This window comes from Rhea pennata, chromosome 10 (assembly GCF_028389875.1).
Source record: "Rhea pennata isolate bPtePen1 chromosome 10, bPtePen1.pri, whole genome shotgun sequence".
NCBI classification, from domain to species: Eukaryota; Metazoa; Chordata; class Aves; order Rheiformes; family Rheidae; genus Rhea; species Rhea pennata.
This window is the reverse complement of record NC_084672.1, coordinates 17,842,441-17,867,976: the sequence shown is the minus strand read 5'-3', so window position 1 is coordinate 17,867,976 and position 25,536 is coordinate 17,842,441. Positions and strand designations below refer to the sequence as shown.

The window sequence follows — 25,536 nt, the reverse complement described above, 5'->3', positions numbered from 1 at the left end:
GTCAAAAGCAAAACATTTTTAAATTGAGAGCCCTACGCAACTTTGGCTGCCTGATTCTTGACCCTGACAGTGTGGGTGGAGCTGCATAGCAGTGCTCTGTAAAGTTGGAAAATGCATTTAGGAGCAATACAGAAGCACAGCTTGGTCACTGCAACAGGGGATTCGAGCTAGCAGGAGCAGGAGGCACCTTGCAGCCGGCACAGCTACTGACCCGCTGACCCAGCTGAAGCTTGTAACGATGAAGCGCCTCTGGATCCAGCAGACTGTCATCACTACCCTTATCTTTCATGCTGCAGAGAACATTGGAGTAGTACTAGATAGAAATCCAGCATTTGCTCCAATTTCAAGAGCAACCTCAATAACTGATAAGTGAGTATTAGCTACATAACTTATAGTATAATGAATTTCTTTAGAAAATTAGAACAAGTATTAATCCCTCCAGTTGGTAATTCAGATTTCTGCATTGTGGGTTGAGCAGGAGAATGCCTGATGAAAATTGGTATCTGTTCTGTGTTTTGAAAAATGTCAGTAAATTATTGCAAGCACCCTGACAGGAAACAGCACCTTGCTGTGTGACATGAGACAATATGGGGGATGGGAGCGGGGAGAACAGAGTCATATTGGGTTTCAGAAGATTCACATTATACTAAACCTGAAGTATCTTCCTACGAAACTCGAGGTAATTTGCAGAAGAGGAATAAAACCAGGCTATTTTGGCTGTTCTGATATTTGAGTTTATGTAATACAGCTGATTATTTCCTTGACTAAGCACATGTGCACTCTTAAACAGACAGGCTAGATTAGCTGGAAAACCCATTTGAGAGCTGTTCCCTGCATCTTTCTAGCATGCCAGTGCTAGGCACATTCAAGAGGGATCCCCTTTGCTGTTCTTGGTTATCGTGCACACGCTAGACTGTTTCCAGGCTGCTAGACAGTTTCAGGGTGAATCTAAAGCTCATCCTTTGCACTGCCTCTGCAGTGCACATGCTGCACTTCAGCTCACGCCCACCAGCCACTGCTGTCAGTAGGGATCTTCTCACGGTCCCGGACCCTCGGCCCGGCCCTCTCTCAGCTGCCGTCACAGCCCTGCGTTCCACTGAGCCTCATGCTTTTGGCTTGGAAAATACAAGTGGCTTCCTGCAATGCACTCCAGCATTAAAAAAAAAAAAAAAAGTCTTAGCATGGAGATTTCTTTCAGGTAAGTAACACGTATGCACAGGCAAATACTAGAATTTGTAAAGGATATTACTATAGTGCTATCAATAAAGGCAGTTTGGTGGCCTAATGCTGAACTCTGAGCCTTACAGGATGCAGGTAGAAAAATGCTGTTAGGCTGGCTGGCACGGGGTGTCATGTCCGCATGCTGTAGGAAAAGCTCACTCATGAGCACTGAGCCCCAGCCCTGTGCCTTTCAGATGCTTTGTGTGCCTTCCAGATGCTTTGTGTGCCTTCAGGTACAGGGGAAGCCTCAGTGTGTGATCACAGTCCATTGCCTCCCCCCATACCCCTGCATAAGCGTTAGTAACTGTGGCCAGCATCTCTGGAGGCTTGGAGAGACTGAGGACATGGCAGACGAGTTCTCTGTTCACGACCAGAAATAACTTCATCAGTTAAGGCAGATGGGAAGTGTCTGTAGTTCTTTCCTGCATCAAAAACATCTATTTTGTAGCACTTTGTCTTATGTTCTAAATGTGTTTTTATCATGCGCTTTCTTGTTCCTGACCTGTTCATACAAGTTACTTGCAGAGTTGTCTTGCTTGTGAGCAGTTTTTGCAGTCTGTGTAGAGCTTTGCAGTGTCCTGACTAGATTGCTACTTTAATCCAGATTAAAATCAGTTTTCTTTTTATCGCAGTCATAGCATAGAAGCATTTCTAGTTTGCAGTAAGGAAAACCAAATCAGAAGCAGCCCTGGTGGAGAGCAGAGCAGGTGGTCTGAGTTGCTTGTAATTGGCTCTAGAGCAAGAACTGGTGGCTAGTTTATGCAAGGGGCTGATAGGAGGCACGCTGGTCATGTTCAGAGAGTCTTGCAAGTCTCCTGGCTCTGCTCAGTTACAAGGATCAGGTAATCACTTGGAGTTGTCTCCTCCTTTGATTTTTCCTATTTAAGCTTCACTTCAGATATATTGTTCTCTTAAAAGCTTTGTTTCAAGACCAACTCTGAGCACAAGATACCAATAACTAAAAAACCACCATATATTGGGTTTCTTTCATGTCTCCTCCTGCAACTAATGTGCATCTCTGTTCTTGTGACCCAGAATGTGCAATACTTCCCTGTTTCAGGGAGCACTTGTACGTGCTGCATGGTTCCCTTGCCATCAGCCAGAGATGTATGGGAATACCAGATGTCATAAGTGAGCGCATATTTCTTGGGTGTTTTTTGTGATACTTGAAATTCTAGAGATCTGTGAGGCTTCAGAACATGATGGCAGGATATTTTTGATAATTCCATAACGCATAAGAAATTAATCTCTGTATAGCTCCTTTTTCAATACTGATCTTCCTGCTCTTTGTGCATGCCCTCACGCATGATCTGTTAAACTAGTTATGTCAAAACAATCTTGCTGCTGGCTGAGATGCATCTGTCTCATGCCTCTAGTAAAGGGTACAGCCACGGGTGCGGTGCGCTTTGGAAGCGCAGCTCTGTATAAGGGAATCATTAATCTGATTCCTAAGTGGAAGGTGCCACCTCCACTCACTTTCTCACTTGAGTCATTGCATGCATCTGAGACTGGCCATAGGACTTAATGCAGTACACATTATATGCTTAAAGTATGTTGTTTCCCTGTATTCAGCTTCCATAAACACAGCAGATCACAATTGTCAAAATTTTCTAGAATTATGCTTTCTTCATCTTGAAGATGCTTGATAAAACTTATATAACCAGGTGAAGTTAAAACTGAGTATTTAGACAAATTATGTAATTTAAAGCAGTACAGGTATTTGTTGTTGGAAAGAACTAATAAGCATTTATTGTAAGTGTATCTGTGTTTTTCCTGGAATGAAGGTTAAATTGTTTGAAAGCCATGTTTGGTTTAAACACTAGGAGATAGGTAATGGCTTCCAACTAGGGAGAGCTAGTGAACTCATGAGCAATCCAGGTTCTTAATACATAACTTTTGTTTATAGCAGTGGATTATCCTTATTTAGTGCCTGATGTGACTGCCAAGTTAATAGACATTCTTTCCCTTTAGCTTTGGTAAGGGCAGATCAGACTCTAAATGTATGTTATACATTATACACTGCAGAACTGCCTAAGCTGAAAATTGAAAAGATCTGGTGTTTATTGCATGGGAATCAAAGTAGACTCCTTGCTGGCAAGGAAAAAAAGAAAGACTAATTTCAAGGGTCAGGATTAATTTTCTGTCAAATTGACAGAAGAGCTCCTACACTGGAATACATTAAGCACAAATGTAGCCATTTCTATCTTATTTCAGTGTTCAAGTTCCTATTTTGATTCCATAGTTCCATAACAGGAGCATTAAAAAGAAGTCATCTATGAATCAGTTTTAAGTATCTACAAATATATATTTTACCAAAAGAAGTTTCCCATTAACATCAGTGATCTTTGCCAGTGACCTTTTCCTGAATGTGTTTTTCTCATCTCCCCTACAGTAATTGCTTAGAAATGATTGTCATATAAGGAGCCAGCTATGGCAAACCGGAAGCGTCAAAGCACTGCTGCCACCATGCTGGATCACAGGGTGCGAGCTTGCCCTACTTCCTCTCACAGCAGGGAGCCTGAAAACGAGGAGAGCGACCTTCCTATTGAAGATTACACAGCAAAGGAGGCAGAGCTCACAACCCTGGGACAAGGAAGTCCTGCTCCTGTGCACCACGAGTGCAATGATCATAGTGGAGATGGTGACTCCAGCTCTGACTATGTGAACAACACCTCTGAGGAGGAGGACTATGATGAAGGCTTGCCAGAAGAGGAGGAAGGTATCACATACTACATTAGATACTGTCCAGAGGATGACAGTTACCTGGAAGGAATGGACTGCAATGGGGAAGAGTATGCTCCCCATGAAGAGCACCATGTTGAAACAGATGAGTGTCAGGAAGCTGTAGAAGAATGGGCTGAAAGTAAAATCCAGCACCAAGATGAAAATGAGGTGACAGATAGGCAAGAGTGGCAGGAAGGTCAAGATAATGGTGTTCAGATTTTGGAGGATGAAGTGTCTTCCCTGGAGATTCAAGACCAAGAAGAAAACATACAATATTGTCAAAGTGAAGGTGGCTATCCGGACTATTACCCAGCAGAGGCTAATGGAAATTCACAGGGAATATCACCATACCACTCTAGAAAAGATGATGCAGAGCTGGAAGAGCAGGAAGAGGACATTGATCAGATTGTAGCAGAAATCAAAATGAGTATGAGCATGAGCAGCATTAATAGCACAGCTGAAATGAGTCCAGAGCACACTGGGACCGAAAGCTTGCCACATGATTATAAGGACACTTGTCCCAAAGGAGAAGCCATTCACAGTGCTAACAGGCATGAGGGGAGGCCAAAATCACTGAATATCCCATCTGCCTCAAAGCACAGCGGGGACGTGCCTAGAGGCTTTAAAACGAAGTCGAGAACTCCTGAGGACAGACAGAAGTGGCCACAGGAGCAGGTATGAGGTTCTGTTTATGCACACTGTCAGAGGCACTATGCAAACATTATAATAGTTACCTATTTCTAATAGAAACCCAGAGCAATACCTTTTTTCTAAAAAAATATAATTATGTAACTTTAGAATGCAGTAGACTTTAAAAAAAACTGCTGAATGTAGTGAAGTTAGGTAAAGAAAAACTAGGAAAGAGGTGTCAGCAATCAGAGGTATCAGTAGTCATACACCTAAGTGAATTACTGTAATTTCTATAAACAAAGTATTCCAGATACATGAGGCAGAACTGGCTTATTTGTATTGTTTGCCCATGTGCAACTTTTCTGTAGTTACACCCTACAGAAGGTGTTACACCTTAAAGTTGAAGGTGAGCACTGAGATAGTTGAGGAAATTTCCAGTAAGGGCTCCTCTTCTGTTGCCTGTAGCAAGTTGCTTTTAATTCCTTTTATTTACAATAGAAAGCATACCAAGGCTAGGTGCTGTGTATATTAAAAGCAACTGCAAGAGGTGCCTGCACATTATTGTGTTTTTGTACTAGGTTGGCATATCTTTTCCTTGACAGCCACTAACAATATTTGCTACAGCTAAAAACAACAACAAAATCATTTGACAAGTGTAATGGGAGTCTCCCAGCTGCCCTGCTGCATTTAACTGTGCTGCTGCTTAATCTCAGTGAAAGCTAAAATGACAATTCTGCCTAGGTCAGAAAACATTATGCTGGGCTTTTTGGTGAACAAACATTTTTATATTTGCATCATCTCACTGTGCTAAAAAGAAAATTACCTTACAAGTACAATGCAAGTAAGAAAGCTTGCTAAACTTAATAGTTTCAAGATTTTGCTGTCATAAATACGAGGAAAGAATAAACTGGTTCCATTGACACTTGAAAACATTATGGAAACATGTCTGCTGTTAATCAGCAATTTGGATTATATTAATCAAATTTAAAGCAAAGATAGAATTTCAGGATGTTCAAGAGCAAATGTGAAATGGGTGCATTTTATTGTTAGTCATATTTAAAACCTAAGTAGGAGAACTGTAGGCTAACGCTAGGGCAGTAATACCTTATTTAAATGATCTCTCTGGATTGATTTGGTAGATGTAATCTGGAAGGTTAATTTTAGAAAAAGTTTAAGGATCTTTTGTAGAAATATTTGGATTTTTGAGAAAACAAGTACTGCATGCAAAGTGGAGTATATATTCCTTCTCAACGTGTGCAATTATTTTTGCTGAGAACTAGAAAGGCAAAGCACAGAAAGAAGATAAAAAAAGTTACAAGCTTTATTTGTACCAAAAGTACTGTTAAGCAGTTTTATCACAGAAATGGTGTAGATGCTAGTTTAAGCCATACATGATATTTTCCTGTTCTGTTGAGTGCCAGCTAGAGTAATTTGGGACTTAAACACTAACTTCAGAAGCGCTCAAGTTGAAGGCGCTTACTTCTTTAGAGACACAGCTAATTCTGTTTGCCTTAAGGTCAGAGATTGAAGTTTCAATTTTGCATCACTATGTGTAAGCAAAGTCCAGTTATTCTCAAGTAATATACAGGTAAATAGTAATTATTTTTATAATAGAGATGTGCCTAGAAGAGGTAAAGTGCATAGCATGTATTTAAATGGTCGATTAGTAAATATGCATTTTTTGTCATTGAAGTACTTTATAAAATTCCTGTTTTTACTTAATTAAAGCTATCACTAAAAATAAATTTAAGTACCCTATGGTTAATACCTTAAAGATTAATTAGTGTAAATGGTTCTATTAAAAATTGACATGAAGATTTTTAGATTCCTCTGAAAAACAATACAAGGAAAACCTTAATATTTAAGTATATGGTGATGAAACAGGTCAACTTTTATTATAGTCATGAACAAAAAAGCTTATTAAGGCAGGTGGGATAGCTGCATAAATTTCAGATCCTTACAGGAAGCTTTAAATACCCATTTCTAAGTTCATTTTCAAAAATATTCTTGGAACCAGACTGTAACTGTTACTAAGTTTAATGACTGTCTGCTGGCATAATTGTGTTAGCTTGCATGAATTAGGGTTGATGATCTTGCCTGCTTTCGATAGTTAGTGGTTACTGACTGGAAGAGAAGAGTCTGGCTGGGATTTCCTCCCCAAGACAGCAATGAACCAGCTTTCTGGTGCAGCACTTCCATTGCTGCTCTGGGAACACCACTGCTCCCAAATTCTGGGAGCATATGAAGAGTTAAAGGAGCACTTGAATGAGAAATCTAGGTAGTAAATTCATCTATGCATGAGTAAGAAAATTTTTCTTAAATGATTGCTTATAGAATTCAAAATAAACTTTGGTTTCAACATCCCGGGTTTGAGCTGAATTGCACCGTACCTTTATTGCTCATGTCAGCCTGTGAACAAGGGGAACCAGTACAAGTGCCACTGGTCTGAAAACAAACCAAGGACCTAGGTACTGAGGCTGAGCTGCCTGTGTGAGCTTTAAGTGCTTTTTCTAGGCAGTCTTGGGCCAATGCTTTATTTTATTTTTTTTTTAATAATGGAAAGTGTGCTGCTGCAGTTGGTGGATATTATTGGGCAGGCACACACTTTTTAGAGTCACTGTTCATAAAAACCCACAAGCCATTGCCTGTAAGGGACAGAGCATTGAACAAATACACAGTATTTCATTCCTTTCTTCAAGTACAAGGAGAGAGATGAGAAAATTTCTCAACCAGTGATATGATGGTACAGGTCTCCATTTCAACTAATCAAAGTGATGAACCAGCTGGGTCACAAGATATACTATTAGAAATATATATAAAAAAGGAGCTAGGGCAGAGCTGCTGGCTGTGGGTGGTTTCACTGAAGACAGGACTACATAGGGCTGCAACGTGTAAAGGTATGAGGCAACACTCATTACAGGGCTACAGGGGCTCACAAAAAGGGACATGAGGGGACTCCCCCGAGGTACCAGGGGTAAGAGGAAGATTGAAAAGCAAGTCAGATAATCTTTGCAAACATTTCTTGAATATATGCATCTGAAGACTGGCTCCATCCTGCACTGTCTGAACAGCACCTGCTGTGGGTTGCTCATCTTCCTTAACTCTAAAGTCATGCTCATTGGAGGACAGATTAGCATATACTAGGACATATTACTTCTATGCGCAGTATCCATTTCTGCCAAAATGACTTTTGTACTTCACATGTCCTTAAGTGTCCTTAACAGAAGTGTGGCTGAACCTTTAAGATGTGTGGAATCCCACAGAAGGGAGATAAAGCACAGAGGGTTATCTGTTTTGATTTGAGGGCACTCCCTTCCTTCGGTGTTTACTATAAAATGTCTAAGGGACAGATTTGTTCAGCACACTATCTAAACGAACCTATGTCTCATTTGGGAGAATGTCATAGTCATTGTCATTATCTTAATTACAAGAATTAAAGGTCTGAATACAGCAAAAGAGGAGAACTGCAGAGCCACTGCAAGTAGATTTGCATGCCAGACTTGTTTGCAGAGGTTTGCCTAGAAGGTTCTTGGTTTTGTCTTCCTCAGATTTTGCCCTTGCTGCAAGTGTGCATTGCATGGCACAGAGCAGCAGGAGCACAACAAAGTGCTGGCTTGTCTAGGGAGCACCTCACTGCCCAAGCAAGTCTACTTTTACACATCTAAATGCTTTTCAATTAAGCAAACTCCCAAGTATATTTATTCTCTTCTGCCCTCTTCACACCAATCCATTTGAGTTACGTATTTTTAAAGCGCTGATACTCAGCCTTGACCTGCACATTTTTGAAAATCAAAACAAAAAACAAAAAAAAGAGTAAAAGACAACAACAAAGAAACACAGCAATCTGCCCTTATCACTGCTAAGGAGGAGCCTAGCAGGAAGCCTGTGTTTCCATTACGTGGCCTATTACACATGGATCCTCATTGCTTCCTATTTCTCAGTTGTATTTTCACATCACTGGCACATCTGAGAAGACACGCAGGTACTGTTACACAAACCAGAGGGGCCCCAGCACATCCTGCACTACTCATCCACCTGCTTCCACGAGCATCATACAGACCATGCCTTTCCCCCTTCAATGGGCATTCAGAGACAAACTAAACAGCAGCAGTTTTCGTGAAGTATTCCACTAGGCTCTTTTGAGTCTCAGCTTGTTCTCCAGTAGCTGTGCCAGTTTCACAGTGCTCTTTCTGCCCTTTGTTTGCCTAAGCACTAGTGGAGCTCAGTATTTTGACCAAAATATTTTGAGGCTTATTCATTTTGCTTGGCATATAATAATTCCAGAGTCCAAATAAAGGAGTCTTTTGTCAGTAATATATGGAACAGGACAAATAGGAGCACAGATAAACCATGACATTTTCAGCTGATAACTAGACACTTTAGACATAGCTAGCTTACAGCCTGAGAATTTGGCTTTCTATAAATTCAATCCCAGAGTATTAGTGGATGCATTTGAAAGTATTTACAGAAGACACACAGAGTGCAAATAAAAGGTATTAAAAGCAAAACAAAAAAAAATGTTACATTCTTCAGTGTATTTTAGCCAGCTGCTAAATAGAAATATTAGATAGTTCTTAATACAGACTGAACCACCCCAAACTTAGCAAATATAAGTAGTTGCTTGCTCATTTAGTCATTTTTAGCTTTCTTGGACAAAAAAATCAGTTGGGGGGGGGGAAACACACAAAAAGCCACCCACACCACACACAACTATGCTAACAGGCAGAGTCACAGGTTTTTAGCAATAAGCTCCTGACAGAAGACAATTAAAATTGTATTATAAAAAAAAGGCTCTTATCTAACAAGAAAATACTTAAAAAATTGAGGTAGCAAATAGGATCTAATGTTTCATCAAAAGCAGTCTGTTTTTTATCTCTAGCATTAATGATGCTTTTTGGTTTTGTTTTCTATGAAGACCTTTGCGTAGAGAAGGAGTATTCAATAGTGGTGTAGACACACTCAAATCACGAAGGGCACAGAAAGAATGAAATCCAGTATTCAAGAACCATTAGTTCTCATTCATGCTCATTTGCTAAATGTACATTTTATGGCAAATGCATTTTGCATCTTCTCATGACAGCAACTACTCGGTCTGCTGTGTTTGCAGGACAGAGCACAACATGCATATTTGCACCTCACATATTCATTGCGCTCTGTAAACCATTGCCTTTTTCTTCTGTTTCTTAACTTTGAGATAAGGAATTTGGTGGCAGAGAGCAAATGACAAACCCATTTTAATAAGCCAGGCTGATGGAGCATCCTAGTGAGTTCTGAGTAGGAATACAGTTTCTATAAGCCCCTGAAGGGTGAAAAATGACTGTATTAAGATTTTAAAAATTGAATTGCCTCAGCTGGGTCAGTATTGAGGCAAAGTGTTAATTTCTCCTTAAACTACATGATTTAAGGATAGATCATTTTTGAAGGGAAATTCTGTGAGGAATTTTACACAAAGGGTATGATATGGCCAGGTTTAATTCAAAGACAATTTAAACCATCGAGGCTTTAAGTGCCTTGTTTGAGTATAGATAGCCATCAGTTCTCATGTACTGAGGTTAAGTATTTGTTATGGGGTCCATTTGAAATTAAATCCTTTATCAGTAAAGTTTTCACTGTGACAATAATGAGAAGAAAACACCACATATGTACTGTCATGCCGGCTTCCCTCTGTACAAGCAGGGAAGTTAGGGTAGGGATCCCTGTCATCTTTCCTGTACCTCATGTCCAAAACAGGTACCACTAGCTTTTCTTGCTCAGTAGCAAAGACATCGACAGCACTGCAGGTCTACAAAATAGAAGAAAAATAGGAAGAACCTGCAAATTTATTGTCCAAAATTTTACATTCTGATCCTTGGTTTCCAGAATAAGGAAGCAATTCCCATCTTATAAAGACGAGTTTTGGCTTTTGAAGAGCATGTATTTACTACTAGTATCTAATAAAATAAAGTGCCTTCATATATCCACTCATATTTTACTCTGCACCAGACCTACACAGTGTAACAGAAATCACTGACTATCTTTAATGGAATTTTTAAAGATTAAATTCACTCTAGATATTTCCATTTCCAATATTTCCATTTCAAAAATAGAAGTGCCAGAAAGTATCTAATAAAATGATTTGAAACATTTCCCCCCCCCCTTGGATAATGCATTTAATAATAAAAGATAATAAGAAAAGCATTTCTGACTAATCACACAGAAAATCTCTTTCAGGAAGCTTAGGGCAGAAAGCAGTGTTCTGCATCACATCCACCTACATAAAGAGGTACCATCGAACACAGCAGTTTTTCCTCACAAGTCTTATCAAGGCCAGTTCTCAACTTTAAATATATGCAAGGAGAAAGAAACCCTTAATTTTTTAATTGAACAGTTTTAATATTCATTGAAGTTGGAGAGAATATTGAAGTTCTTTTTTAGAATGCTTAGAGCTTCAAGCTTACTTTTATTTCTTCTCTTTTGGTAATGCTAGTTCCATACCCTAACTGACTTGCTTGAAACTTTCTTTCTACTAATAATTTGTCCTGTACTTCTGAGATGTGTCTGCACCTCAAATTAACACAAGTACTGAAATCTCTGCAAGTTAGTGAGATTCAAAGCCTGGCCATTCCTTACTGTGATTAAAACCAAAAATCCTTCAGCTAATGAAAAACCACCCTGATCTGATACACGTTTATAAATGTATTTGCTGCATCAGGTTGATCCCACGGATGATAGCACCTTACTGCTGATATGATAACCAATGCAGCAGCTCAATAAGGGTGTATTAAGGAGTTCTTTACACACATCTCCAGCATCCACAAAAGAAGTTATTTCAGTCATATAGTCTAATAGAAATAGTATCACTATCATAAAAAGTTGTTGCCAGGTTGCCACCTCCTGATTCAAGAAAATAACTTATTGCACTTTGACATTTTTCTAGAAACATGTTATTTGGAAACATATTTAAATATATCAGCAGAAAACAAATTGTCTTTAGAAATCCATGCTAAAGATTACAGAGGCTGAAATTGGAAACTGAAGTCTTGTCCTTAAATGACAAATCTAGCATTGCCATCTACTCCACCCTTGTGCCAAAGGGAGGAGCAGCAAACCAGCTTTAGGCCTGTGGGTTTACTCATGGACCAGGTAACTCCATGATCCAGCCAAGCTCTCACTAGAGCCTACCCAGAACATTTCTCTTCCAAAAACCAAAGTAATCTTTCAAGCAGATGTCAGCATATATAAACATGTAGATTGGATTCTGAGCACATTATTTCATAAAATGAACAGCATCTCTTGGAAGAAGATTGGCACACTCATGTTATAAACCTATCGTAAAACCTGACCACACCTCTGAGCCAGACTCAGTGCTCACTTTATCAGCTCTACCCAAAGGACTAGCAACTCTGAAGAGAAGAAAAAAACAAAACAAAAAAAAGCCCAACCACCTAACCTCATCTTTTTGTTTCCATCAAACAAATCATACCCCAAATAAGTAGGCAACCAACCTGCTGGTTTGCAGCAGAAATTCTCCAGGAGGGAAGAGAACTTCCTCAGGCTGGGCATCACAACCAACTCAGCAGCTGAAGTCAAAATCTCAAGACATAGCTGCAGGGAGAACCACACTGCAGAAGTAAACCACTCATTACCTGCAAAGCAGGTGTTAAATAGCTCGGAGCAGCAAGCAGCTGGGTAAGGATCTGCAGCTGGGGGGATCTGAACCTGGGAGAGGTGTGAAGGCACCTAGCTTGGGGAAGCCTAAAGACCTCCAATGACCTTCAACACCTAAATGTGACATTGGCAGCTGTTCCCAGGGCTTGCTCAGGGGCATACATGTTCCTAACACTAGCACCATCAGCATTTTGGTAGTCCTTGAGTATCTCCTATTCAGGCTGAGCATGATCCTGCATGGTTAGTGACAATCAAAGGGAAAAAACCAGTATGTCTTCAGTTTTTGCAACCTTACAAATATTTATCTTAAATGTAATTTTCTAACTATTTTAACACTTACTTACAACAACAGTGTAGCCTGGGAGTTCTATAAGAAAACCCGAAGAAAGCAAGCATCAATTAAGATAATTTATTTGACATTAGTCAGATCACTAGGGAGCATGAACCAGCTTCCAGCCCACACTAAATACTAAAATTTGTGCTTTCTAAAAATGGAACCTGAAAAAAGGAACCTGAAAAAGTCCCTTCATCCACGTTCTAAAAGCATCTCCTTCCATGCACACGCTGGATGTGCAGCTGCACATGGGAGATGCATAGAAGTCTGCTCTGTACTTCCTGCATAATTTCTCCTCTGACATCTATCTCAAACACCCTAAGTTTTACAAAAAGAAAAATAAGCCCTTCTTCTCCTTCTTTTTCTTCTTTCCTTCTGGAGTGGCTTGTACACAGGTGTTTCTTCAGCGTGACCATCTCAACCCTTAATTTTTAAGGAATCATTTTAACAGGCCACTTATTTGCAGGAAAAGGTTGAGCCCGGAAGGTCTCAGATTGGTCCAGCTCCCATTACTGACTCGTCCTTACTTCATGCTGCTGCTGAAGGGACATGGGAAGCAGCACACTGCAATCTAATTGGACCTCAAGGATTCAAGATTACAGTTTTTTGGAGGAAATGCTCTCAGGGACACCCACCTCTGTGAACACAGTTTTTAAGAACAAAATACTGATAGATCCACAGAGATGGAACATTTTTGTGTGTGTAGATGTGCGTGAAAGGACGGGAGGAATTCTGTGTGCCTGCAGGTCTATCTAATAGAGTGGGGCTGCTAACTACGTAGGAAACAAACAAACAAACAAAGAACTTCGCCATTATATACAGAAGCCAAATAGTAAGTGAAAAACATTTATGCTCTTCCTTGTAGAGGGGATATGATGGATCCCAACTCATCATGGATTCTGCAGAGACCTCTCTCATAGCCTTGGAGCCCAGCTAATACATGATTAAAACATACGTACTACACGTGTGACTAGCAAATTATAAACAAACCTGTTTATATATTCCTGAAGTCTTTCTGAAAACAGCAATTCAAGTAAATTGCTGCTATAAATAACACAAAAATGAAATGTCATCCAAATGTTTAGTTATATTTTACATTATGACTATATGGAATTACATAGGCAACTACTCTCAGAAAGCATAAATGGTTTTATGATCCCCGGGGATTGTAAGTACGTAAGCTGAATGAGTACATCTATATATAACTTCTGTGACGGAGGCATGTTTCAGTAATGCTTACAGCATGCAGGATGTGCTTATTAATCCAGTCAACCGATTCTTTCTTGATGTGCAGGTGCATTTTCAGTTCAGTCAAGTGTGTGATAATCAGCTCTGAAAGAGCTTTGAAAGTATTAAAATTCTGTTATTTATACTGGAGTTAACATATTTGCTATCACTCTTCACAAATTAATCTGTTTTCATTAGAACCATATTATTTTACCTGCTTAAAGCGTACTTGATCTAATCCTACTATTTTAGGGAATAACTTGTCATTATTATGCTTGTATTTTTAAATGTATAGTTATTTGTTTATCCACATTAATGTATTTCACTGCACATCAACACATACTGCTCCATATTAGTTTAGCCATGAAATATAGTTAAATTTCTCTTGTGTCAAATAGAATAGCATTTATAGGTGCAAAGGGATGTAGAAAGCTTCTTAGCCATTATAACCACCTGTACCGGGCCCTCATGAGCAGTCCCCCAAGCCTTGGTACTCTGTGTATCGTATGCCAGGGAGCTTTTCCTTCCCAAAACCATGCTTATTACTGGGGTGAATTTTTGCTCTATGCAGGTTGCCTTACCGCAGGATTAGCATTACTGAGCTAATACGCCTCCTTCATTAGCACATTTCGTTGGGCTGACTGAACATTACTCGGGGGAATGATTTAGCTGGAGAACAATATGCCGACTTTCTCTGATCTGTAGCTACACATTGCATTTGAAAATCAGAAGGAAGGAGTTATGTCCGCAGGTAACTCTCATACTGACCCCTTGAAACAGTAACACTGGCTCCATGTTTTGCATTTGCACCACAGTTGTAACTGTTAGATTAACACAAGATTTTATTTGTGAAGCCTTGCAATGGCAATGGAAGTTAGGCACTCTTCTTTCACATGTAAAGAGGAAATTGAGAAAAAAAGGAAATTGAAATGTCATAAACCGTAGAGAAAATTTGTCCCAGAATCAGCTTGATTTTCCAGCTTTCTAACAGTGGAACTCTGAGTCATGAAAACATCTCTTTCTTGGTACACACAGGGCACGCTTGGGCTCTGTGCCAGCTGCTGATGTGCTCTCAACTGAGTCGGGTTTGGGTAAGAATTCTGCCCCAAGAGTATTGGGGCTGAGTATTGGGACTAGCGTTGCATCAGTTATCAGGCTGACTCAGTGTTTTCCTTATGTAAGGTTTTATGTTTTCCTTCTTCAGAAGCTTAAAGCTGGGCTGCCAGCATCCTGTGGATTTGCTTGGCCTGAAAGGAAGGTGATACCATGAGGTATCTCCCACAGATAGAAAATCCTATATATGGATTTTTTTTTTCAGATTTGATGTGCCTATTCAGACTATTCAGACTATTTCAATTTTGTCCAGTATGCAGCATAGACATATGTGAAAATTCTGACACTCTGTTTTGTAAAAAATTTGAACATGTCAGTATTTGTTTTCATTTTGCATGAAAATTTTCACTGAAATGCAATCATTAGTGTAACTGCTACTTAATGATAATGGAAATGCCTTATTATTTATATCAAAGTAGATCTTACATTATAATTAACGAGTTTAACACTTTGATATGAATCTGATATAAGTAAAATTAAAGTAGGCTATTTTGACTGTTGCATCACATTATGGTATTTTAGTATCTTTAATAAAAATTGGTTGCAAATAAATAACCACACAGGCAGATAAGAACAAAGCAGCTTCATGACAAACAAGTTCCATCATAAAATAATGAAGAAAATAATAGTTTCATATGCTAAAATGTTATAAAATTTTATTCAAATTTTCTGAATATAATTTAATCTTTCCCCAGAATATTTTTAGTTGTTGAAATCTATATAATTTTTTTAATTTACTCAGTTAAAATAACATTTTCTAGTGCAAAAATTCTGGCTGCCTTTGTGCCATTGACTTACCCTGAAGTCTCTGCTTTGTTTTTGGCCTTTTCAGAAAAATAAGAGTCTTTGAAAGTCTTTCTCTCTTTTCTCGTAGATGTGCAATGGTTTAGAGCAGCCAAGGAAACAGCAACGTTCTGACCTCAACGGACCAATAGATAATAATAACACCCCTGAGGTAGGTACCTTAGACCGCTGGGCTGCCTGTGCCCCGGGTCAGGCTTGGGTGAGGGAAGGTAAGGACCTCGCCGTCGGCTCTCTCTCACACACCCATCGTTGGCTCTGTTTCTTTTCCTGAACTGCCCATAAATTCCAGCAGTGCACATTACTAAAAGCTTTGAACTGTACCCAGGACTCAGTTGCTGCCACAATCGTTTCATGTAGGCATCCACAGCAGGTGCTCAAGCCTGAAATGCTCTGATGACACAAAAAAAGAGGGAGAGCGTTTCAGAAATTCTCTTTTTGGCTTACTGGAAAGTAAAAGAAGCATCAAAGAGAATCGAGTTGCTGCATTTTTGTGTGTGTGTGTGTATGTGCTTGTGTGTATGTATGTAATGTCATTATTTGAAGCCAAAGGACTGCTTGATTCTCTTTGAATAACTCCCTAGTATCAGGACATCATTCAGTGCTGAGGGCTCAAGTGAGTCACAGCTGTATGAGTGGCCTCTGTGGTAAGACGGGTCCCTGCTCGGTCAGCTGTGGAGAAGCCAGGGCAATAGGTAGCCCTGCATGTGTCACTGGAGGCTGGGCAGAGGAGACATCTAAGGATGCAGGGTGAGGTTATGCTTGAGGCTACACGAAATGAAATGAAATCCCGGCTTAAAAGGAGACGTCTGATATCGCAAAAGCATAGAACGTATTTAGCCTGTAACATTAATGAGGAGGCACTGTGGAAGCCCTGTCCCATAATGGGGAATCGGCCTCTTTCCCGGAGCTCGTAGCACCTGAGGAGTTTGCCATAGGATGAGGCTGGGCGGCTTCACCGAGTGCGGCCTGAGCGCTGCCCCAGCCCTGCTGCGTGTGGCAGTCGAGCTAGCTCCAGCTCGGGCAGCTTTTGTTCACTGACCAAGACTCGTGTTTTGCGAGGTGCTGTCCGTTGTTCTTAATCGTAATTTCGGGACATGATCAATAGGCAGTGTGGTCTGGTGCACAAACTGTGCCTGGCATTGCTCACTCGGCACTGACTTCCCGGCTCACTTGTGTTTTCTTCGCCTTCCCCTTCTGTGCCTCTGCCCTAGCTGATGTTTTATGCAGTTGTACCTACTTGAAATGCTTTGAGATTTCAGGTAAAATGTGCTATGTGACAGATTGTACTTAATTGCTATAACATAATATGCTTTACTATACTTTGCTATTTGTATAGTGGCTATGCAGAAATTAAGAAGTAAAGATTTTTTAAACAATTCTCAGCTGTTTAAATATAATATGAATTATACTTCAGTTCATGAAAATTATTTTGTTACGTTTATACCATATGTTATCTTTATTTCCTAGCCGACAAAGAAAGTGTCTTCATTTCCAAGTTTTGTTGATGGTAAGTTTTGCATGTTCATAGTTAAAGTAGTAAAAAACAGAAGCAAGTGCTTTAATATATTTTAAAAGAGCCAAATTCTAAAAATTAGTCACACCCAACACAGGGTAACTGAAAAGTTTATTAAATAAACAACTAAAAACTATTTCTGTTCAGCATATAGCATATGTAGCAGCATGTAACCCTTTCATCCCCACCTGTGGCAATGGGAGCTCGGTGGCAATAAGGAGGCAGAGCTCTGGGAAGGATTAAAGTGGGGACGGAGACAGCTACTGACTCAGAAGGGGGGACAAAGGGGACAGGGGGACCGCAGGAGAGGGGCGGTTTACAACGGTGTGTATCAGTATTTATCCGGGGAGTGCAGCGTGCAGGAGAGAGTCACTCAGCTGGTGAGAGCAGCCCTGGGTCGCCTGCAAGGGGCACCAGTATTGCAGCCTGGGGATCCCAGCTGTAGGCACAAACTGAGGGGATCTCTTCATCTAAGAAAAAAATTGGTAAACCCAAATGGAGAAAATGGGGAACATACTTTCCTCTCTATACCAGAACCATGTGTTTACATGTTTCTTCAATTGACTATGGATCAAAGAATGTTAATGTTTTTCAGTATAATCCCATTTAATCTGTGTCCATCTTTTCCTTGCTTTAATAAATAGGCCTAAAATATTTTTCTCCAAACAGAAGGAAAACATGTAATAGCAGTGCAGGGGAGACTGAAGAACTCTGTATGGGGAAAATACATATGATTCTTTCTACAAAGGAAATGTCTCGCCACAAACCAAGCAAAGGCAATGGGGACCTCACAGAGATCTGGCCCCTTTGACCTGCCCTGAGGCCCTCTTTTCCCTGCAATGGGAACAATAAATGAATGTTAAAATTTTGATTTCTAATGTTCACCTCGAGAAAAACTGTACTGTTATTTAGGATAATACACCTGTTTAATACATTTTTTTCCCTTATTCCCTGATCTCATCAGCTTGACTAGCAGCTTTTGTTTTCAGTCATTTCCTGCAAGAGCCAGAGCAAGTGGAAAGTTCAGAGATTGCCCTGTTTTCATAGACTGACATCTGAAGGAAATTACATGTAACACTTGACGTGTACTGGCTAACAGGACCTAAATAGAGGTAAATTAAATACATTTCCCAGAGGCAGAGGAGTCAAGAAAGAAAGCTGATCCTTTGTAATAAGCAGCTAGTGATTGTAGAGTGGACAACAATAAAGGGAAGGCAACATGACCGGAGCAATTAAAAAAAAAAAAAGCTAGAAATTTTAAGTAACACAGAGCTTAGGTAAGCGCTGTTTAAGTACCTCAGCACTTGCAGATAGAATTGAGTGTTTTCATTTTATTGGGATAAAAAGATAACGTATTTTTTAACCATCAGTTCACTACTTCTGTCAGAAAGGGGTCAGTGTATCCTTTAAGATAGCATAAAACATTTTTTTAGTTAAATCATTCTTTTCCATTTTTTTTCTTGAATAGCATAGTATGAGAGGATAAGTTGTCTATTGTTTTCTTTCCATTGCAGGTATTATATAGCATTTTCTAATATAAGGAAGTATATAGCTTATTAGGGGCTTGTGGTAGGTAATAACGCTGCTCTCTGAGTCCAAAGGAAAAGCACAATTTTTATTACTAATTCATACTTAGAGTCTTGAATGGAACAGGGCCCCACTGAACACAAGAAGAGCCTGCCAGCTAACTCTGCATACTTGCCTGTTCTTCACTGAGCTTTGATGGAGGTAACACAGCAGTACGCTGGTCAGCGTTTGACTGCACAAGCACACACTTATAGCAAGACTCCTTAAATACAGGAGCTGTATTTACAGCCATATGAATGCACAATATTTTGCATATGAAGTATGAACATAAAAGCAGGCATAAAAATACTGGAAATGTGTCCCTTTGCTATTATAATTGTTATCATAATTGCTATTTGCAGTTATAATTGTTTTGGTAGTAGTACCATTACGGGCTTGTAGTGGTAATTAGTGCTGCATTCAGGGGTTGTGGTTTTTTTCCTGTCTCTTTTTGGCCTGTCACCACAAGCCTAGTTCCCCTGAATAGTCACAACCATGGTGGAATAGACAAAGCAGCTGAAATATGGACCCAGTAGAGAGGCGCGCTGCATGGCGATGTGTATCCTGTGTCCATTGCTTTGTCCTAATGTAAAGTCTTTATCTGGCAGTGCCGGGCACCCTGAGGGTCTGACCTGATGGGGTGTGAGGCTGCTCAGCAGCAAGCTGAAAGCGTGTCTGTACTCTGAGCACAGTCCCTAACGGCTGTCTGAGTCTTTGATTAACATCTGGTTTTTAGATAGATATATTTAAAAGTCCGTAAGAGATTTTTCAATTTAGTTATGCTGAGTTATTGAATGAGTATTCTTTTTCTTATTTTATGAATATAAAAAATAATTTAAATTTGAAAATGTTTAGACATAGTCTATTGACCTGAAAATGTTTAATGTATGCTCATTCCATTAATAGATCAAGGAGAAAATCAAGTAATCTCTATTACATTGATAGCATATTGCGGAAATTTACAGGTAAATTTTTCAGAAACAGTTACCTAATTTCTAAATATCGATACCCAACACAAAATCGCAATCTTTGTTCAAGCCAAACTCATCTTCAGCTTTCAAATGTATTTCTTTCTTGTTCTCTTCATCACCAGTAAGCCTTACACTTGCTTACAGTCAAGGGCATGCTTAAGTGCTCTGAAGAACTGGGACCTCAGCCAAGTCTGCATTTTTATATTATTTAAAACTGTCACAGAAAGGGAAAAAAAACACAGCTTGACCCTGGCGGTTTTTCAATACCATTCAGTACATCCTTCCAACAGATGTTTTATCTTACCTGACAGTTGCTTCCATTTCCTTCATGATGGGAAATGTATGTTGGAAATGTTTTCTGCCCAGCATGCTTTCAGCTTTTTGTATGAGCTACTGCTATAAGCATTTTAAAATGCTGCTGAGGCAGCTTTGCAGTCTGCCAGGATTCTGGCTAGTATAATGATTCTGCAAAAATCACTTGCTAATGCTATGAAGAGATAGTGAGATTTTATAAAAAAGGTAGACTTTAAAGAATCTAAATAAATAAAAAAGATAATAAAATTGTTTGAAGTTCCAGGTTATTTCCATTTTCAAGAAGTTTTAAAGACAAATCAGTTAAAAACATTTTTGCTGTCTCAAAACTGCCAAGACATGAGAAGAATTCCTCGTTCCAATACTCGCTTGTTGCAGTACTCACTAATTTCACAGACCCCTGAGGTAGGGTGAGGATTACTGTTTCATGCTCTGAGATGCTGACAGTGTAGGTATACATACAAATATATCTCCAGAGTTGTGTTCTTCCAGTTTGGAAGTGCCTTTGACATAGCCTACTGGTTGTTTGGGAATCACAAGAAATGTCTTTCTCAAAGACACACAAAGCACAGATACAACAAGCGCTTTTGAGATGGAAAGGAAGTAGACTAAGATACTATGCTTGAAAATAACCAGCACAGCTTTTTTTTTTGCTGGGAAATCCTGCAAGAATGTATGTTAGAATTTTGGTCTTTGCTTGACATATGAATGACTGTAAAAGAATTTGTATCAAGAATTCCAATTTTATTTTGCTTTATACAAGAAAAAATGCAAGAAAGTTAATGTAAATTAACTTTAACAATTAACTGTTAAAGATGCAAGTTAAACTGATTTAAACATTACATAGACAACCGTATTTCAGTTAACACAACCTTGATTTGATTTAGCCTGATTTACTTGGCCTGAAGCAAATGAAGGTAAACTAAATTAAAGCCACTTTAATTTTAGATGAGAGTGTCGCTGCAGGTATCCAATGAAGTTTAACTAATCCACATTAAATTCACCTTCTAATTAATTTCCCTCTTTGCTGCTCTTGAAATGTGGTATCCACATAATGCAATATTGCTGTGTTCTGTTGCATGCTGAAAGAGGTGGTGACGTATGAGAGTTTTAGGTCTGAAAAGACATTACTTGAATAACATCAAAAAAGGTACTATATAAAATACATCATCCACCTTCGGAAAAAAGTAATGGTGCAAAGATTTAAGCAAATGGGAGAGGCGCTATAGCAAGGGGAGTTCTTGCAGAATTTTCATTTTGTTTGTTTGAATTTGTTCACTCAGCACTGCAGAACAAGGATGGTATTTGGAGATACTGAAGGACTTGGCCTTTGTGAAGAGTTTCAGTGACTTGTTTAATTAGTAGATTGCTAAGGGTTTGATTGAGGTTTCTCACATTCTACATGGAGATTTGTCACCGTTTCAGTGGAGATTGCTGTGCTATTTTTAATTTTTCTCAATATTCTGGGAATTTCAAATTTCACAGACTTCTGTTATGAATTATAATGAAGATCCAGACCATTGCTGGATTGTGATTGAAAGCAAAATCTGTCTTCCTGTTGTATATAATTATCCTTTGAGAGTTTGAAACTGCAGCGTTTCCTAGCAAAACAAATAGCTCCATTTTGTGCGAGTGTTGTTAGTTAGTGTTAGGTCTCTGACGAGTGTAGGGCTGTTGTTTTTTTTTTTTTTTTAACCGCATTACAGAAATTGTTTTTTTTACTGGGAGGGGGCTGACATTTACAGCTAGCAAATGTGAGATATGCATGGATGTATAGGAGGCAGCAGTATTCTCTGAAAAGGAAAGTTAGTTGTTTTAATCACATTTATTTTCTGTTAAAAGACTTTATCTAAATTCAAACAGGGAAACAAGGGATAGAAGTGTTCATTAAAGGATATATTTTTAAAGCACTATTTCAGAGAATTTCATCAATGTAGCATATCATTTATTTTTCCTACTCCACATATTAATTTTCCACATTCAATTGATTATAATATAAAGTCAAACAAATCCACTGCACCAGAAAACTTTTTTTTTTTTTTTAATTAGCATTTCCATTCAGTGTGCTTTTCCTCCTCACACATGAAATGGATGTCCTTCAAGAAAAGGTGTTAGCAGCTTGGCAAGTTGATACAGCTCAAAGCAAATTCCATTTATAAAAGTGTTGGGGAACAGAGAGTATTTACAGCCAAGGGATTTGAGCCAAACTCTGGAACAACTGCTCTTTAGTGTTGATCTAATCAAGCTAGATGTAAAGCTTAGAGGCTGAATAAAAGGGATGAACATAGCCGCAGTACAGTATAAATACCATCCTTTATTCATCTTCTCTTCTCCCTGCCCACTCTTCTCCATCCTGAGAAAGGATGAAGAACAACTTGTGAAATACAAGTTGATGTGAGAATCACACTGAAGTCACTGTATAATTAATACTAAGCACATGCAAAGGCATTCTGTTGAATCAAGGCTAAATTTTAAAAAATATCAAGACATTTTAAAGTTTCTGTATTTTCCTCTCTTTTTTACATCAAATTTTTCATAATCTTTCCATATGCTTCTTTTCCATAACTGCCCCGGTGCCTGCCCTGCTCTCAGATGAAAAGGCTGCATACAGGTGCCACTGCTAGCCCACCAACATTGTACTGAACTGTTGTACTGAACAGCGTGTTTCTCGGTTTATATTATCTGTGTCAGCCTGAGAACCGTATTTCTCTGTCAGTCTCTAAATTCAGGCTTTGTGTATCACTAAACAATATCCAGATAGCTCCTTATGTCTCTCGTTTATTAATCTTTCTTAAATATTACATTTCATGGTGGGTCTTTGCGGAAGCGAAGTCCACCTTTACCCCCACTGCAGTAAGTATTTCCGCCTAAGTTACAGTTTATGTACTTCTTCAAACATCTTGGCAAATGTGGTAACACAAATCTGTATTCAAATGCAGGCTTAGTTTAGGCACTGTAGCAATCATACATGTAAATATTAAGAAAGTTATGATAAAGGAGCCTATGAGCATTTATGAAGTTGTAAATAATTCCAACATGTTTATCAGTGCAGCACAGCAAACAGCTTCCTGGAGTTTTCCTTTAGATTTCCACAACTGAAACATTACACAGTGTTTGAAATACTAGATGTCTGGTCTATATGTTTTGGTGAAATAATTGTAGGAAAAACTTGGTTTATTTTGCACTGGATTTCTTCTTCTAATTAGTATTAGAAAAGGCATTAGGAAAAGGTTGTTCCAGCCATAATGCCCTTTATTCAGCTGTTGGTCTCAGTGGCGAGGCAGTAATTGTGTCATGTCCTTCAGTTCCAGGGCCCTGCGAGCCTGAGGACCTCATCGATGGGATCATCTTTGCGGCCAACTACCTGGGCTCCACTCAGCTGCTCTCGGAGCGGAACCCCTCCAAAAACATACGCATGATGCAGGCCCAGGAGGCAGTGAGCCGCGTGAAGGTAGGGACTGGTATGGTCTACAGCAGACCCGCTGATCCACTGAGAGCCGATCTCCAAACACAAGGGGGTCTGCAGCTTCAAACTTACCTGGAAATGTAGTATAGGCCTGGCACTCTAAATGTCATCCCACTTTCCTGTGCTTAATATTAAAATATGTACAGCATCTCTGCGAAACAGAATCTAAATTATTCCAGAGCCAATTTGAAATACTTTGAAAGCTCTATGAGGAATTTACGTATTACAGACAATTTGCAGATTGTAGCTAGAAAATATTCCAATGGCAAAGCACAGGATATTTGTTTGACTGGGGTTTTCCTGTCATGTCATTAAATCTTTTAACTTATTACAGTTTGTGGTGATCACTCTGAATATATCAAATATTACTTTTTTAGGGCAAGAAGGTTTACGTTTGGATTTGGCGTCATATACTGTCATCAATTTTCGTGTAAATAGTGTAGCACAGAATGCTTCAGACAGATGTGCTAAAATGTGCTTTTTGATTAATAATCCAAGTAGGGGAATTTTATTTTATGATTTTTTTGTGGAATTGCTATAAATACCTCATTGGATTAAGCAGATGGCTAGACAGAGGTAGCTTTAAATGTTAGAAAAATTATATGCTTATTGAGTAAAGTATTTAATTGGTAAAAAATGCATATTCTTGAAGGAAACCCATATGGGAAAATCATTGTCTAGATACTATTTTGACAGATGATTGATTTGGCCTTTAGAAAAGAATGTAAGGCAAGAAACATCCAGTTAACTTTTCAGACCTTTGAATTTCTGTTTAGGATGTTGCAATGTCTCAGGCAGTAAGCGATTGCTGATTGCAGTTAAACCTAAAAAACTAAACTAAAAGCCCTAAATAATGTTTTGTGTATGAATAGCAATCCAAATCTGTCAGGGATCCTTGATTACTTTAGATAGGCTTGGAAGAGACTTTAAATTATGCTTTGTTTAAAAATGGCATGTAGACATGTGATTAATATGACTAGAATATTAATAGAAAATCTTGAGCTTAAAATAGTGCATGTCCTGTCATTTTAGATCGCTGTGTGTTCAGCAGAGTAGATGTAATGAGCAGCTGTTAACAGACAACACTCTTTCTTTGGTATTTTTTTGTAATCAGTCAACAACATGCATAACCCCATAAAAACCAATATGCTTCAAAACTGCATAGAATATAAATAAACCTTTATCTCCCTTTCACATCCTTCCCCTACTATCCCAAAATTTTTAATTTTCAACAGTCTAGATTCACAGTCAAAAGATTTCCCTGACTTCATACACTGTGTTTTCTCTTTCTTTGTGTGTACATCTGTCTACACTCTTTTTTTATGCTACTCCTCAGAGGATGCAAAAGGCGGCTAAAATCAAGAAAAAAGCGGTGTGTAACCTGTTTTTCTTGAATGCTAATGTTTACTTACATTTTTGTTGTATTTGTTCTCCGTGGGGTGTTGTGTCTTTCATTATGGGTCCTCATAAAGTTGTCATTTTGGTTTCTTCTTTGTTAAGTAGTAGTAAACTGGGTGGAATAAAATGAACTCATTTTCCTCATGATTCACTCGCTAGAGTGCCTGTCTGCTGCTGCTCTTCTTCTTTTTAATATCTGTGATTTGTTCAGGCCGCAGATACAACCAGTGTTATCCAGGAGATTATTTAATGCAATGTTTATGTTTATTTTACTAACAGAAGCGGCTAATACTGTGTAATCTATTTTCTATGCCTGTGACTTCCTAAATATTTATTAATTTATTGTAGATGTTTAAAAACATCTGTAGTTGGAGCAATTCATACAGGAGACATTGCACCCAGATAAAAAATATGCTCCAGTTAGCTAAACCTAGCTGTCAAAAATACCACTAAAATTCAGCTTGCTTTTGTGACGGGCTCCGATGTAAGTAACAGAATCTCTGCAACAGTGATTTGCTGCTTTTGTATTTTGTCGGACACAATTTTCTTCAATTGAACTTAATATGAATGAATTATAAGCAGAGCACAGTCATTTTAAGCACAGAATAGA

General features: G+C 38.9%; 1 protein-coding gene across 3 annotated transcripts in view; it reads left to right on the top strand.

Moving 5' to 3' along the window:
- The window catches only part of APBA2 (amyloid beta precursor protein binding family A member 2), a 109,732-nt gene that overhangs the window by 57,265 nt on the left and 26,931 nt on the right, over positions 1-25,536 (top strand). For 2 of the 3 annotated variants that reach the window (XM_062583389.1, XM_062583387.1), the window contains exons 3-7: positions 3,614-4,620; positions 15,771-15,851; positions 17,168-17,207; positions 23,368-23,513; positions 24,865-24,900. In XM_062583389.1, coding sequence (XP_062439373.1) covers positions 3,652-4,620; positions 15,771-15,851; positions 17,168-17,207; positions 23,368-23,513; positions 24,865-24,900 — 1,272 coding nt within the window. In that variant the 5' untranslated portion in view covers positions 3,614-3,651. The remainder of the gene's footprint in view (positions 1-3,613; positions 4,621-15,770; positions 15,852-17,167; positions 17,208-23,367; positions 23,514-24,864; positions 24,901-25,536) is intronic. The other variant, XM_062583388.1, reaches the window with a different exon arrangement.